Genomic DNA, 17,261 nt, shown 5'->3' on the forward strand with positions numbered 1-17,261 from the left:
CTACTGGCTTCCAGCTGGCCTGGGGCATGAAAAGCCCATACAGATTCAGATGACAAGAGGGGCTTTCTAGGCAACAGAGAGAAGTCAAAGCTCTCACATGACCCTACGGGGCCACAGAAATAACCAGAAAGAGCCCAGCCTCCACCCAAGCACCACGGCTGTGGGTGCCCTGATGACGCTGCCTCTCTCCTGCCAGACCCTGGCTGGTCACTGGGAGAGGATGAATCAGCTGCAGGGCCGGGTACCCAGCCTGCTGACCATAGGCACGCCCAACTCCACCAAGTGGGGACACGTCTGGCTGTACTCCTCTGGGTCCCACCACCCATGGCATGAGTCCAGCTGGGGCACTCTTACCACTAGGCCTGCAAGGCTGTAGTTCCTGCCTAGGCAGTGAGACCACAATTCTCACATTGTACACGGGGGCGGGGGAAGTGTGAGGATCTTGGATCTAAACCTCAAGTCTCACTCCAACTGACAATTTGCTCAGGATGATAAGACTGAATGGCTGCTGCCCTGCTCCCATCTGCCTCAGCTGCTCCTGGACCTTGGAATGCAGCTTAGGCATCCCCTAGCCAAGCCCGGATGTTGTCTGGGAGCACTCCCATGTTGTCTCCCATGTCATGAAGCACTGGGAGACCAAGGTTGAATGTGTAGTGTTGTGGTGTTGGGGCAGGAGTGGAAGTCAGAAGCTGACCTTCCAGGATTGTACTGGCAGGTGGAAGGCCGACCACTGGGCTACAGAGGTGGGAGGTTCTGCAAAGAAGCCAGGAGCAATTGAAGGGCTGGGCCATTCTGGCAGTATGGGCTGTGGGCTAAAGTGGTGTGGTGATGGCTACCTTGGGGGCTCCAGGCTGGATGGACGTGATGCAGGCAGGGTCGATCAGGGGCTTGGGTCTGCGTGCTGATTCCTCAATCAGGCTCTGCCACTGGCGGGGCAGCCCTGTGAACTTCTGCTCATGCTGATCAAAGCCTGTGTGTACACGGTGCTCGAAGTTGGATGGGGCTGAGATCTCCACCCGCTTCTTCTTCTTTCCAAACATGGTTCCAGGGCCTTAGCACAGAGTTTGTGAACAGTGGGGTGGCTTGAGTTCTTACAGGCACCTGTAGGAAGGAAGCACCAAGGGAGGTGGGATCAGTGGCAGGTCATCTGTCACTCAAACCTTCTCCAATTCTTTGCTTCTGCCCTGGCTGGTTCAGCAGATATCTCATATACCAGCAGGGGGCAGCAGACTCTTCCTGGGCCCTCTGAGCAGCTATTTTTGTGGGTTCCTCTTGAGCAACTAGAGGGTCAGCCCAGCTGTCCTCTCTTCAGAGCCACAGCTCCTTGTGGCCCATCACCTTCACAGCAGCTTTCATACTGCAGGGCCTTTGCACAGGCAGTTCCCCTTGCCTATCATCCCAGGAGCTCCCTCCCTCCCCTCCTCCAGTTCCCCTTCCTGTGTTTAACACAGCCTGCTGGCCATCACTTCACCTTCAGATGCCCTCACCTTCGGGGAACCTGCTGCTATTCCTATGTGTAGTGCCTCTTGTCTCCCTCCAACCCCAGTAATGATAGCAGTGCCTACACCCGCCCATCCATAGTCTCCCTAGTCCCACCTCTGGGCACCAGTGAGCAGTCCCCACCTCTAGTCTGGCCACCCCAGCCATTGGCTACAGACAAATGGAATGCCTCTCCACACTGGGACATTCTCCTGTCTCTAGGGCCTGGGTCTTCAGCTGGGTACTATATAAATACCCAGGAAAGGCCAGTCAGGAACCCAAGGGTGAGCCAGGCATGGTGACATACCACTTTAGTCCCAATACTCGAAGGCAGAGCCATGTGGATTTCTGTGTGTTCAAGGCCAGTCTGGTCTACATAAGTGAGTTCTAGGCTAGTTAGAGCCTATCTCAAAAAGGGAGTGGGGAGCTGGAGAGAAAGCCCAGCAGGTAAGAGCACTGGCTGCTCTTCTAGGGGACCTGGGGTCAGTTTCCACATGGGAGCTCACAACTGGACATAACTCCACTTCTAAGGGATACGACACCCTCTGACTTTCAAGGACATTAGCAACACATGTGGTGCACAGACATACATGCAGGCAAAAACACTCATACACATAAACTTTAAAGACTAATAACCATTTTTAAAAAGTAAATTAAAAATAAATAACAACAGTTACAACAACAACAACAACAACAACAAAGAATCAAAAGATGAGCCAGGAGCACAGGCTCAGTAGCCGCAATCCCAGCTACTCAGGAGGCAGGAGGATGGCAAGCTCAAAGCTCTGCCGAGATAGAGTGGATTCAGGCTATTCTGATCAACGTGGTGAAATTGTCTCAAAATAAAATGATAAAAAGGTCTGGGGCTGCAGCTCAGCAGCAGAGAACTGCAGAGTAGGCGGGAGGCCCTGGGGTCCATCCTAGCTGAAGGACAGGATGATGGTGGCACCCCACAGAGGATCAAGCAATGAGGGACACTAGGCAGCCTCCCAACAATCCTCTGCCTCTCACTACCTGAGTCCTGGGTGATGAAGCAACTGAGCCCCTCCCTGCCTGGGACCAGCCCCTTATGCTGGAGAGACAGGCCCTGTGGGAAGAGCCTGGAGTCCGACAGACCTGGTCTGAAGCTGGCTGGGCTAGAAGCACCTTTGCGTGGGTGACGTCTCCTCCTGAGGCTTTGAGTTACTCATCTGTAAGACAGGAAGAAAAGATCTATCAGTCATTCAATCACTAACACCCACTCTACTCTGGCTGATAGTCGGACACGAGAACAACCTAGACAGCCTATGACCCACTAGGGTCTACCTGGGGCAGACGGTCCCTAGGTAGTGACAGTGTACACTGGTAGGGACTGGGCCCACAAAGTGCTACCAACCACGGAAGGATGGCAGGTGTGCTAAGGGAGGCTTCCTATAGGAGGCTTCAGGAGTGAAGGCCCAAAGGACCAAAGGGTGTCAGAGGACTTTCATCTTTGTCCCACCTGGCTCTTCAGTACCTGGCAGGGTGGTGGGCAGACACAGAACCAGCACCCAGCCCCAGTGAGACTCTGCTGGGGAAGTGGCTACAGACAAGTGTCCAGGGGGCAGCTCTCTTCTTCTCCAGGCATGGCTCTCTTTCTTGGGAGTCACTGGCTCAGCCTACAAGAAGGACATTAATGGGCAGCCAGCCAGGGAAACCGGTTTGGCAGCCAAGCCAAGAGAGAGGCAGGTGGGGACGCAGCAGCCAACCTGTCTCAACTGGTCCCAAGGGGCCAGCAGGTGGCCAGCCCCGGGCCTGGACAGGACTTTCCCAGCTGGTTTAGTTTCTTTGCTTGATCCAAGTCCAGGGGTTGTGGCTGAGGGTTGGGACAGCTAGGGCAGAATGGGCACCTCTGGCTTCCAGCCTTCTCTGCCTCAGAACCAGCACTGCAACATGCTGCCCTCCTCCCAGCCTTTCCTGTCCAGCCTGTCCCAGCACCCCGACCTCTGCACCAGGGCTACCCAGCCCTCCTTGGCGCTACGCCTGTCTCTACAACTCTAACAGTGCCACACCTTGTGCTGCCTGGCACAGCGTGGAGCCTGTGCTGCGACCTGCGGCTCCCTGTCCTCCGTGTCTAGCTTGCTATCCACCCTGAACTCTTGGCTCTACTCTCAGTTCCCACCTCCCACACCGAGGGAGCCCCAAAGCAGCTCCCAGATTTGGCAGTATAGGGGGTGGTAGTGCATGTGACCACTCACTAAGCATAGGGAAGCGCTCAGAATGGAAAAGGTGGGAGAGCTTTCAGCAGTGCCTTTCCATGCTCCCCCACACAGACCCCTACCCCCACCCATAAGCCCCAAGCCACCTTGCATACTGCAGCCACTTGTGACCCTGCAGGAGAAGGGGCGGAAGGGCACACCTCCGGATATTTGCCTGGGCCACCCCTTTCCTCTGGGCAGCATATGGAGGGAAGGACAAACAGAGGAACTGGTGTTTATAATGACCTGGTGTAGGCCCCACCCAGGCCCTTTTAGGCATCTCGTGGCTGGGATGGGTCTCCCAGGCCAGCTCAGAATTTCAGAGCCCTGCAGCCCAAGCCTCAACCCCCAGCTGACAGTTAGCTAGCACTATATGCCCTGATTTCTATATCTGTGAAGACCCAGCCCACAGCTCATGCCAGGAAGCTCAATGAGTGACCCTAGGGAAAGACTCCACTCTTATGCCTCAGTTTCCTCTTGTTGGGAGGGTGACGACAGAAGCTGCTTCCAGCAGCTTTTATAAGGAGTCACAGGAAAAACAAGCAAGGCACTGAAGGTCTGGCTCAGAGCCAACTCTTACTGACGCTTAGGCAGTAAATCCTCAATGCTAGTTACATGAGAACAGTAGCCAGCAGGAATGTGCACCTACTGTGTGCCACCTCTCTTAGAAGCACTGTCCCAGTATCTCTCACCCTTTGTTCCTGACCCAGCAGGAGAGCCACTGTGAGCCCCATGCCCTAAGTAAGGTTCTCACTTGTCATGGGCAAAGCCAGAGCAGACATGAGAGTAGGCCACTTCTCCCAGGGCCTATGGCCCCTGCTTCTGGCGCAGATCCAGCCAATGATGCTCAGCCCTGTGATATACGCACAGCCCTACAATGGAGGCACCTTATCCCAATTGTCTGGTGTGGAAACAGACTCCTTTGTCCAGGCACCCAACCAGTCAGAGGTTGCCAAGGTTTGACCCAGGAAGGTGAACACAACAGGCTGGCCTCTTACTAGCTTGCACTGTGTGCAGCTAGTCTGGGCCCCCATGATGCTTCTACCTGCCAGGCCCACACCTTATCTTTCCTCTCCTGTGCTGGACTTCACCTCCTACCCCAGCCTGCCCCAGAAATGGGTTTCCTGGACCTCCTCCCAGGATCTCTGGTGAGACAAGCTGGTCCCAGAAACGATGCCTGAAACCCTGTCCCCCCACCAATGTACGCCATGGGGTTCTAGAGCTGACATGCTCACTATGAAGGAGCCTGCGGCCCTGGAGAGTCACCAACACAAGCCCCTTGGCTTCCAGAGACCTCAGAGTAGGGGCTATTCTGGGCCAGTGTTGGGGAATCTTGTTGGACCCTGGAGGTAAAGGGGTGACTGAGTACCCACGGAAGAGATACAGATGGAGCAGTATGGCCAGCAGCTCCCTCCAGCCAAGGATACACACTAAAAATGACTATATTTTAAAATGCTTTTTTCATTTCTTTAATCTCTGATTCTTCAATTGTGGGATACTCAGTTCTCTAGTCCCCCCTGCGCCCCTGCTCTGCTCTCAACCTTTCTCGAGAGGCAGATGCATCCATCTCCCATGCTCCTGAGGGAATGAGCCGACAGCTCCAGGAAAGCCCTCCCTGCCTCAGTGTACCCCTTGTTTTCCAGGACTGAGCTGCAACAGTGTCTGGCTCTGGCATGCTTGAGCCCACACCCACTCCCCCACAGTCAGCTCTGGCTGTCAAGCCACAGCCCTGACCTATGCCATGTAAATGCGTCCCACATCCCACTCTCCTTCAGCCTCCTGCTGGGACAGGTTCCCACTTCTTCCAGGTAGTCCTAACTCCTCCTAGATGGGCCCATCTTCCTCATCATACACTGCCCAATCACAAGTGACCGGTCATAGTTGCTGGGCCTTCACCTCCCTATCCATTTGAGTGACAACTGAGGTGGAGCCTACTGGGCCCTCAGCTCTGCAGAGTCTGCAGGGTTCACACTGGGGAAAGATGACAATCATTAAACCAGGTCCACCCAAGGTCTGCGGGGCAGACTTAAGTCCTGAGAGGAAATAAAGGCAGGCTCAGAGCGCAGGCAAAAGAGGCAGGAACTGTCAATGCAGTCCTTGAGTGCATGAGACCAAAGAGGTTCTGTGCTCAGGAAGAGGGGCAGCCAGGAGGTAAGAAACGGCAGGGCGAAGGTGCTGAGACAGGCACTTGCTGGATGTAGCCAAGAAGGCCTGGCGGCTATATTGCAAAGGTGAGGGGAGAGTAGGGTTAAACAACACAGGCTGGTGACCAGACAGATCAGGTGGCACCTGTGGGCCATAGCAAGGGCTCTGTTTTTCCCAAGTAAGATGAAGATACAGGAAGATCTAGGCAAGGGAGGGACAGCAGGAGCCAGGGAGATGGCTGTGACTAGCCAGCAGGAGATAAGGCAGACAGGACACCCTAGGGGCTGTGGCATGGGTAAAGTGGGCAGGTTCTGCTCAGTCCAAAAACCAAGGTTCAAGATGGTGCCAGGGCACGGAATGTGAACTCTACAGGCCCAGCTTGCTTGGCATAGCTTACTCCAGCACCACCTGGCTGGGCCTGGGCACACTGGCCTCCAGTTTGTCCACTCAAGAGAGCTTAGCCACCCCGCCCCCCCAGCATGATAGTGTCAGCCTATCCAAAGCTGTCAGCCTGCAACACTGGTGGCTTACACAGCAGGCATGTAACAGGTACATACACTGGTCTACCATGGGTCCCGCAAACAGATCTAGGTGGCTGGGGAGACCTCTTCCTTCCTGTTTCCCGAACCAGGAAACTGAGGCCTACAAAAGTGAAATCACTGTTCAGGGATACCCATTCCGTCCCACAAAGGTCTTGTAACATCCCACCACTGTACTGCTTCTCAGTGGCCCTTGCTCCAGCCAGGGACTCCATTTCATAGGAAGGACCTAAGGGGAGGCAGAGACAACTGTTGACAATGACCAGACCCCTAAGAGCAGAGAAGCTGCCATGGGGAGGGAATGTTAAAGGTGTGACTCCAATGGACATCACACAGTCCTACCTGCTAGAGACCAGCACATCTCACACACCTGCTTCCCCCAGCCCCCCCATCGTCTAGCTGACATCCAAACTGGGACATCAATGCCTGTCCCAGCTTTGTACCTACAAAGCCTTCTGCTCAGAACCTCGGCTTACTTCTTTACATTCACGTCTTAGTGCCTTGAGAGGCAGCCAGACAATGACAGCACATGCCTTTAAATCCTAGCACTCAGGAGGTAGAGCCAGGCGGATCTCTGAGTTTAAGGGCAGCCTGGTCTACAAAGTTCCAGGACAGCCAGGGCTACACAGAGAACCAACCAACCAACCAACCCTCAAGAAAGGCTACCTTGATACCTAACAAAATTGGGTACACAACTTTCTACTTCCCCGTGACCCTTATCACTCCCTGGCACCATAGTCCTTTTGACTATAGGCCCCTTCCTCTGAGCGTCCCGCCCCTAGCACCTTGAGCAGGGTCTGACACACACAGACACTCAGTGACTATCTGGGGAGATGTGTACTAATCTTGTCACAGTGATGAGTCTGGACCATGAACACACAGGAAAGGAGATGGGGCAAACAGGATTCCCCAGAGCCTCTGTCCTAAGCTGCCTGGACATCACCCGAGACACCTAGGAGTCCAGTGAAGGAGCTTGGTGTGTCTTCACCAGGACCAAGGGCATCTCACTAAGACCTGCCACAGGTCCTCACATTACAGGAAGGCACGCCTAGCTAAGCCATGCCTTGGAGGGAAACCTGAGGGCAGCTTCTGCCATCCACAGTAAGAGCCCAAGCCCTGGCAATGAGTCCCTGCAATAGGGACAGTCCCACAAAGTGATGACTCGGAGATTGTGCCCTGGTGCTGGGATGTGCCATTACCACTGTGCTCTCTTCATCCTGGCCAGAGGCAACACTGTCTTCCCCCAGCAGGCCATGCACAGGATGGGCCCAGAAACTCCCCAACCTCACAGCTTTTACCACCGTACCCTGCCCTCTTTCTCTAAGCTGCCAGGACAGTGTCTCCTTGAAGGTCTGTCACAATTATTCTTCTCATCCTGTCTGGGTGATCTTCTATGGACATCTTCCTGCTAGAAGGACAGCCCCATTTGCACAGGGCCTGTCTCTCTTGGCCACTCAGTACAAGGTGCTCTGTGGGCCTATGAGCAGACTGTCCAGACCCAGGTGCTGGCTCAGCCATTCCAGCCGCACACATGTGGACAAGTCATCTAACCTCTCTGGACCTCAGTGTTCTGTCTGCAAACGGCAGACTGTGATAGTCTCTACCTGCTGGGAATATTTAGACGACACAAGTCACATATGTAGAACAGGGTCTGCCATGGGGCTCACACAGCTGCTGCTGTTTCCATTCCTGCTGCTGCTTCTGCAGCAGAGAGAGGCTGAATATGCACACCAGTGACAACCCCGGTTACAGTCCCCTCCAGTACCACACTTTGCCTGGGGGTTAGGATGGGGAATGTTGTATCCCCAGCTGTATGCATCATGGGCGAGAAGAGTGAACTGCAGAGGAAGGCTGAAGAGAAGCTGTCTGGCCAGCTACTGCCTCCGATCTGGCCAGGCGCAGGCATCCTGGACTCATCCCCATAGTGCCTGGTTAGTGCCCAGGATGTGATGGCTGCCACAGAAAACCTAAGAGTCCCCTGAATCCCTGGAGGAAGGACAGGTAGAAAGGAGGCTCCTGTCCACAGCCCTGCCATGCCACACAACACTCGGCACCTCACACACCTCGGCGCTTGCCATGCAGCCAGTGATAACTATTAGTACAACGTACACTGTCATATCACAGACCCTGCAACAGTAACCCAAACAAGCCCACAGACAGATGGGCGTACTGGATCTCAAGATACACGCAGTTACCATGACTAGCTGGAAATCATAGTCCCCCATTCTCTATCTTACAGCAAACTAAGCATGTGAGTGACAGCTGTCATGGGGGCGTGAGCCGGGAGGCGGTGGTTGGGCCAGTGCTTACTGTACAGCATGATGAGGTAAGCTCAGAGCTGAGCTCCTGCCCCTCAAACACAAGTCGCAGCGTAGCCTGGTGGAGGAAGCTTGGGAGGCACCAGGGAGAATTCATGGATGTAGCTTGTAGGGTCAGGCTCAGCAAGTCCAAGGGCTGGGCTTGAGCAACCCACCGTAAACCCCTATGAAATATGATGCTTCCCCACCTCCAAAAAGGCAGTGGGAGCACTCCCTAAAGATGCCTATAGTCATACTACAAGAGCTGTTATGCATAACAGGTCCCAACATCTCTGCAGGCACGTGTACATACATCCTTTTATCTTATAACTGCCAGACCTGCTGAAAGATATACTGAGGACTACAACCCAAGCTACAAGGTTAGACCTGAGACCCTCACAACTACAGGCCCATGCACTTAGCAAGCACTGAGTTCCTAACCCCCAACACCGTCTACTCAAGGGTCATCAGGAAGATGTTGGCACAGAGGCTTGTGCTCAGACACCAACTCCCCAGGAGCCTGCACCCTCACACATGGGAACCAGAGTTACTCCACCCCTGGATTCAAGAAAGGTGTGGCCTGTCCCACATAGTCACACTGGCTCCAGTGGCTAGTCCCGCCCTCTCCTAGAGGTCCACAGGCAGCCTGCTTACCTCCACCATCCTCTTCTGACTTCCTGGGCTACCTCTCCAAGGGCAACTGGTAGCCAGACCTCCCAGTGCAGAGGAGGACAGGAACAGGCTTCAGGGCACCCTGAGACTGATCAGCTGGCTATGCACCCTAGGCTAACAGTGGTGGGGAAAGCCTAACCGAGGTAACAGCTCAGCTGGGGCTGAGGCTCCCACCCACAGAGGGCGGGAGGCAGGGAGGCGGAAGGTGGGGCTAGAGCCAATAGGCCCATAGCTGTGCCAGAGAGGAGGGTTGGCAAGGACCCCAGCCACAGCCTGGTCTCAGCAGGACTTGCCTCCACTACAACAGGCACACCCATCTTACTAACTCCCCCTCCACACACACTGGATAACAGAGGCCCAGGAAACCAGGGCTTAGCTAGACTGCACACCAGAGGGTGGCTTCTGGACCAGTGGGTATAAGATAGTGCCTCTGGAGACCTCAGGGTGGGCTAGGTGGGAAATCTGAGGTGGGGTGTAAGCCCCATCCTCTTTCTCCCCTGAGCTTGGATTACAGCAAGTAGTACAAACAGGGGAGTCGAAAGTGGAGATAAGGATGATGGGAGGGAGGATGGCGTAGAGCTGGGACCAATACATGCCACACTAACCTCCCTGTGGTGAGTGGCTCACTCTGAAGGAGCAGTGCCCAGCACAGGGCAGCCACGTTTGCAGGCCTCTTTTACAGCAGAGCAGCCAGAGAGCAGTCCAGAGAGGTTGTATGACTGGCCTAAGGATTCCCCTGACGCCTGTGCCTTTAACTAGCTGCTTTGAACGAGGCAGTGTTGCTCAGAGCTTCCATCCTGAACAAGCCGCTCTGGAAGGGGTATCTTCCCTCTCTCTGCTCCTGATCTGTTCTGAAAAGCCCAGCTGGCTGCTACCCCTGAGCAGGGGTCTCCTGTGCAATCTCTCAGTGAAAGGATCTGTCCAGGCAGCCTCTCAGACTGTGTCTTTCTGGGACCAAAAGCGAGTGAGGGTCCAACCAGAGCCTGTCTCCTGAACCTGCTCAGGAAGCATTTCCTACCAGCCCAGGCTGTCCACACGTGGCCTCTGGGCCTGGCCCTGGCCCAGGCAGCTATGATCTCTTGTCTCCTACTGTCTGTGTAGCTCCTGAATCTACCTAGCTCATAGCATACATGAGGACTCAGTGGTAGGTAATCTGACCAAAAATAGCCCTGTTTGAGAGGGGGCCTAGAAGGCTCTGGTCTAATGAGCAAAGGGCCTGTGACAGGCTTGTAGTCCCTATAAAGACAGTGGGGACAACCAACAAGTAGACAGTGCCACTTGTGTCCCTCTAGTCTCACCCCCTCCCCACCACAGAACAGAGCTTGGGAGACCCCACATTCCCAGGTCTCTGGTTACCACCTCCCTGTGGGGGCAGGGTACCTAGGAAGCAATCACCCAGAGACAAGCCAGATAGGGCCACCTTCCCAAACCAGACCAGCAGGTTTGAGCTCTGGTGGGGGAGGTGATGCAGCCTGACCAGCTCTGGTCAGCTCCAGGAAACAGGTCCAAGAGGAGGAGTGCTGAGTGGGTGACTCACTAATCATGGCTTGTCACACAGGAGCTTGTCTGTCTCTGTCCTTTTCATCTCGGCCTGTGTTTCTAGTTACAGTCACATGGTACCAATGCCAAAAGGCACCAAAGGGTAAATAGAGGCAGGATATGCCCACCCCACTGCCCTTGAGTTTTTCCTTTGGAGAGACCCATGAGTTCTCCGAACACACCTGCACTCTTTAAAGAGCCCTACAAAATGCAGCATGTGACATACACAGCACCTTGTCCTACTTCGAAGCATGCCCTGCCACACGGCGCTTGGGAGGGAGGACGGAGGCTGTAGGCAGCAGCAGTCAGGTGGAAACACACTGAGGACCTGGTAAGTACTCTCGTGGGTACAACACAAGCAAGGTGCTAGCCCATGAGTCCGTGCTAAGGTTCACCAGACACGGGAACCAGGACCTCCACTGTGACCTCCTGGGTCCCTACAAGGGCAGCTTGGAAGCTGATGGCTGACCTGCATGGGAGTCCTCTGTAACAGGACTGAGGGCCTATCATGATAAAGCACAAATGTCCAGGGAGGAGTCAGTTCTGAGACTTTACCAAAGGTGGCAAAACAAAAAGGAAAAGCAAAGGATGATGGTCCCAAGAGTCAGGAGGATCACCCCAAGGTCAAGGCCAACGTGAGCTACAGTGAATTCAAGGTCATTCTGAGCAATTAGGACCTTATCTCAATATCAAAGAAGAAGAAAGCAGCCAGATGTGGTGGATCACTCTGTTGGCTGAGGCAGCAGGATTGCCGAGTGAGGCCTCTCTAGGATACAAGCAAATGCCAAGCCAGCCAGGGCTACACAGCAAGACCTTACTTCACCCCCATGACAATGCAAGCGGATGCAGCCTAACATGGAGCCCTTGCTTAGACCCCAGTGAGGGACGGGGCTGCGCATGGCTCAGCTTTTCTAGCACACAAGGCCACAAGTCCAGGTTAGGGGAAGGACCAGGAGCTTTGAGAGTGCAGAGAAAGGATGGCACCATCCCTCTCTTCCCCTGGAGGGGGGCAAGAAAGTGTTTTCCTTTATAGTAACGGTTCTACTGTAATATCGGTGTCAGGTAATTTTCAGCATGCATCCTAACACCAAGTCATGGAGCTAAAGGAAAAGACTATGTATGCACGTTTAGATGTACATCTTACAATTCTCACCATGCCTCATTTTGCAGACTGCTGGTCCTCCCCTTAGGTGGCCCCCTTAAGTGCTGTGGTTACCTGAGCCAGCTCCATGGGGCCAGGATGGTGGCAGTGCAGAGATGCTAACAGGGCACAGCAGGCATTTTGCAGGTGCTGCCAGCATGGCTGTGGGCAATGCAAGTGGCCCTGCACCATGACTTCGCGGTCCCCAGCCCCTCAGCAAGCCTAGGGCTGCCATCCCTCACCTGCAGCATCAGTGGGCCAGTCCATCTCTGTTCTCTGCAGCACAGGAGTGGTCTGCTCCTTCACTGCTCAGCTCAGCCTGGTTTTCATTTGCATTTTCTACTTCTATCCACTGAGCATCCTCTCATGCTTACAGAAGCTGGTAGAGTGATTGTTCTCTTCCACCAAGTGTCTATTCAATACCTTTGCTGCTTTTCTGCTGGGTCGGGTGGACCTTTGTGAAGCTAATCTGATGTGTTCCTTTCTGTTGAAAACCAGCTGGGGCCTCACAGCTACAGCCATCTCCCTACCAGGAGCCCCAGGCCATGCCCACATCTGCCCTCATTTCCACCCACTCTTACCCAGTCGCAGTCGCCTGCTGTAGCCACATGCAACTTCCTTCCCTGCACTCGGTCTTCAGCAAGAGGTCACCATGTATCCACCAGATGCCCCATGGGCCTTCTGATCAGGTATCACACAAATGAGACTTGGAATTTCACCTACAGGCTAGGTGGAGGGGCAGCAAGGACAGGGCCTGAGGGGAGGACAAAGTAGTGGAGGCAGGCCTCGAGGAGCTGTGGCAGGCTGCCCGGGACAGGCATGCATACGCTTAAGGCGGTAACTTTGCTTGGGGGAAGGCAGGATCCAGTAGACCAGAATGGATGTGGAGAAAAGCAGTCAGAATGGAGCATGGACCAAAGAGGTGAGGATGGTAGCCAGGATAGTGGGGCTATGGATGGGGACAGCCAACATTTCATCTTCTAAGAAAAGCAACATTAGGAAGATGGCTCAGCTGGTAAAGTGCCTGCTACATAAGTATGAAGACCCACACGTAAGTATGCACCCATGTGAAAAGCTTTGCATAGAAGCATGTGTCTGTAACCCAGTGCTGGGAAAGTGGGGACAGGCTGACACTTGAAGCTCACTAGCCAGTGGGTCGAGCCTAACTGGTAAGGTACAGATTCAGTGAGATCCAGCCTCAACAGTGTGGAAAGTACCTGAGGAAATCAACCTCTGGCCTCCACATGAATGCACATACACGTGTACACACAGACACACACACACAGACACACACAGACACACACACACACACACACACACACACACACTGTGATAAGTAGGATACTGGGGATGAGGTCAAGGGAGGTGCAAGGATCTTGGAAAAGTTCCAGAAATGTCAGGCTAAGTCCCATGGGGGAAACAGAAAAGTGGGAGGCACCTTTCCAATTAGACATTAAAACCTGCCACACACTTAGAGAGACAGAGATAGTGGGGCTGTCACAGTGAGGAGCAGATCAGTGGAGGTGCACAGAGAACCCAGAAATAGACTCCAACCAAAATGACTTGATTGTTTTCATTTTTTAGGGATTTATTTTCATCTTATGCATAAGTGTGTGCCTATATGTATGTCTGTGGACATGTGTGTGCAGTGCCCACAGAAGTCAGAAGAGGGCATTGGATCTCCTGGGACTGCAGTTACAGGCAGTTGTGAGCTGGGTGCTAGGACCCAAACCCAGGCCCTCTACAACAGCAGCCAGTGCTCTTAACCTCTGAGCCTCCTCTCCAGCCCGTGGACTGGGCTTTACGCCCTGTATGGTGGTGTACGCGTGTAAAGCACCCACGAGGCAAAATAAGGGATGTCAAGGTGAGCTCGGTGAGCTTCTAGTTTTGTCAGGGACACATGTGAGTCTCAGAAAACCAACGAGATTCTTAAAATACACTTTCCCACTGTGGTAAAAGACACACAATATTTATCATTTTCACTTAGAAGTGAACAGCCCAATGTCTTTATATACTCTGAGTATTGTAGAACCTTCAGCACTTTTTTTTACCCCAGCCTTTAGCCAGCCTCACTTCCCTTACCCCACCCATCCCATAACTTCTTCTACCTTCTGCCCCCTGTGCTATTCTAGGCCCTGCACACAGGTGGGATCACACAATCACCCTTCCTTAGGCCTGGCTGTTTTCTACTGAGCGCAAAGCTTTTAAGGTGCAGCCACACAATAGCATCTACCAGGCTTCACCCCCGTCTATGGCTGAATAATGTGCCATATGTGTACCTGCTGGCTTTCCTCCACTCATGGGGGGCTGCAGGGTTGTTCCCACCTTCTGGCTTCTGTGAAGGACGCTGCACAGAACTGGATGTACACATATTGCTCCACTCCCTGCTCCCAGGTTTTTGCCTTTGTTGTGTCTTTGGGTTTGTTTGTTTGTTTGTTTTTCCTTTTCTCTAAACAGCCCTTGCTGTCCTGGAACTCCTATGTAGCCCAGGTTGGCCTTGAACTCACAGAGATACACCTGGCTCTGCCTCCCAAATGCTGGGATTACGGGTGTGTGCCACCACATCTGGCCTGCTTTCACTTCTTTTATGTGTACCTGGGAGGGAAGTGGCAGGTCCTGTGCACAGTTCATGTTCTGAGGTTAACCTTATAAGGAGGGCAAACTGTGTCTCATTTCAGGTGGCTGCCTGAGATAAGCGAAGGCCCAGGTCTTCTATCTGCCCAGCCCCTGCCGTACTCCTCTCAGTACCCACACCCCACCAGGAGCTCACTTCACAGCCCAGGCCAGCTGGGCAAAGATCTCCCTGCCTCTTCCTTCTGAGAGCCAGGACTGCAGGCCTGAGCCAGCATGCCTATTCTTCTGCTCGTTTGGTAAGTGTGAGGTGACAGTATACTGTGGTAACTGGGAAAGTCAACTGAAAGCGCCATCTCCCATGAAAGCTTCCTCTAAGCACACGGAAAGGAGCCTGACAGAAACCACACTGCACACAACTCACAAAGGATCGTGCCCCTAAAATGTCCAGAAAACAAAACCAAGGTGGAGGCAGGAAGATTCTAAATTGAAGGCTTGCCTGGATTATAGACTGAGTTCACAGCCGGCCAGGGCAACTCACGGTTGGTAAACAGTAAGAGGCCCAGAGGTACCTGCTAAGCAACCATAGGGAGAGCCCTGAGTCCATCTCCAGCACTCACACATGGAGAAACCCTGCAGAGCTCAGCTCACGGTTCTCAGACTGCACACCGAAGGCACAGGGCACAAAAGAGGAATCAATGTAAGGACCTCACCAAAATTTGAGACTTTCTGCATTAAGAGCACTGGCTGCTCTACCAGAAGATCTGAGTTCAGTTCCTAGTACCTACTAGGGGCTCACAAGTATCTGAATTCCAGTCCCAGGGAATGAATCCAATGCCCTCTTTTGGACATTGCAGGCACTAGGCACATACACGTGCATATACATACATGCACACATACATGCATGGCAAAATACCAGGACACATACAAATATCTAAATACTTAAAAATAAAGTTTTGTTTTGTTTAAAGAAGACTTTTTTTCTGCAAAAGTTCATATGAAAGGGTAAAGAGACAAGCCACAGCCAGAGATGTGGCTCTGTGATAGAGTGCTTGCCTAGCACACCTAAGAGGCCCTAGGTTCAATCCCTAGTACTGAAGGAGGAAAAGAAAGGCAAGCAACAGACAGAGAAACATTTAAAGCCACATATCTGACAAAGGCCTGGTGCCTAAGATAAAGCACTCACAGAATTGAACAGTAAAAAAGCAAACAGTTCAATAAAGTGAGCAGAAGCCAGAAGACTTGTCACCGAAGCAGATCCACAGATGGCAGATAAGCACACCGAATGTTCAACAGCATTAGCCATTAGCCAGAGAGACACGCATTAACGCGACTGCGAGACAGCGCTACACATTTACCACAAGAGTTAAAATAAAAAATAGTGACAGTGCAAGCGCTGGCGAGCCTGCCGAGAAGCAGGGCCCTGCTTGTGCTGCGCTGCTGATGGCAGCGGGAAATGGCGCAGCCACTCTGAAAAGCAGCCTGGTATCCTCCTTAAAACCTATAACTGTCACACTACCAAGCAATTACACGTTGGGGTATTTGTCCCAGAAAAACGAAAATTTATACTCCATACACAAACCACTCTGGGAACGTTTACGGAGGCTTTCCTTGTAATAGCCAAAAAACTAGAAAGAAGCAGATGTCCTCCATGGGTGGATGGTGCGACACCCTGGGGGATCCATGAGTGCCACCCAGCAACAGTGGGGGGGGGGGGCGGGGGGTCCCAACATGCACAACCATCTGCAAGCATCTCCCAAGAACTAGGCTGCATGGCTGAAGACAATTCCAGAAGGTTCTCTGTGGAAGGATTCCTAAAATGAGAGAATTATAAAGCTGGAGAAAGGTTAAGGGTGGGAAGGGGTGTGGCTGGAACAGGCCTCAGAGGGGAGGGACGCTAGTGATGGAATGTTCAGCCTTGATCAGATCAAAGTCCACATCCTGATGGGGGCCCTGGGTGACTCTGCAAGCTGTTCCGACTGAGGGAAGATGGAGGAAGACTGTGATAGATCTGGCTCATAACGCCTTACAATTGCAGTGTGAACACAGGTACCTCAAGATATAACTTTACTTAAGAACATTAGCAACTTCTTTAAGTGACAGACCTGCTCCCATCTTTTGGCCTTTGTTTTGTTTTGAGACAAAGCTTCATTAGGTGATCCAGGCTGGCTTCAAACTCATGACTTGCAGAAGTGGAGTGCAAGGACCGCACCCATGACCACACTTACATCTTTTAGGGTAGAACACGCTCTTCTCGCCTTCTCTCCGCTTCTTCTTCCACAAACCAGTTCCTATTCCAGGCCTCAGCCTACAGATTTCCCCCTCCAGGCAGCCACTTCTGGTTTCACAGATGGGCGTCACCATGGCAGCCCTCACTCTGCTGGCCCCCTAGAGCAGGAGTTCTCACTAGTGCTGGCCCTCAGCCTCACCCAGCATGAAGGGACAAGTGAGTGAAAGGCAGTAAGGACAATATTGTTGTGGCTGCCAAGCTCTGGATAAAACCACTACAGAAAGCTACCTCTGGGTGTGTCTAAGAGGGTGCTTACACACTGGTTAGCTGAGTGGGGAAGAGTCTTCCTAAATGTGCAGCACCAGTCCATGGGCTGCAGTGTGAAAAGAAGGGGACAGGCTGGAGACATGGCTCACTGGTTAAGAGAGCTTA

General features: G+C 53.0%; 1 protein-coding gene across 3 annotated transcripts in view; it reads right to left on the reverse strand.

Moving 5' to 3' along the window:
• Nucleotides 1–17,261, reverse strand: part of Pak4 (p21 (RAC1) activated kinase 4) — a 39,366-nt gene that overhangs the window by 8,379 nt on the left and 13,726 nt on the right. Inside the window, exons 2-4 of one of the 3 annotated variants that reach the window (XM_017312296.1) lie at nt 2,975–3,116; nt 2,596–2,669; nt 837–1,101 (exon numbers count right to left, since the gene is read on the reverse strand). In XM_017312296.1, the coding sequence (XP_017167785.1) occupies nt 837–1,040 (204 nt within the window). In that variant the 5' untranslated portion in view covers nt 1,041–1,101; nt 2,596–2,669; nt 2,975–3,116. Of the gene's footprint in view, nt 1–836; nt 1,102–2,595; nt 2,670–2,974; nt 3,117–9,330; nt 9,477–17,261 lie in introns of those variants that run through there. The other 2 variants (XM_017312297.1, NM_027470.3) reach the window with 2 other exon arrangements.

The sequence above is a fragment of the Mus musculus genome, chromosome 7 (genome assembly GCF_000001635.26).
Source record: "Mus musculus strain C57BL/6J chromosome 7, GRCm38.p6 C57BL/6J".
In the NCBI taxonomy this organism is placed as follows: Eukaryota; Metazoa; Chordata; class Mammalia; order Rodentia; family Muridae; genus Mus; species Mus musculus.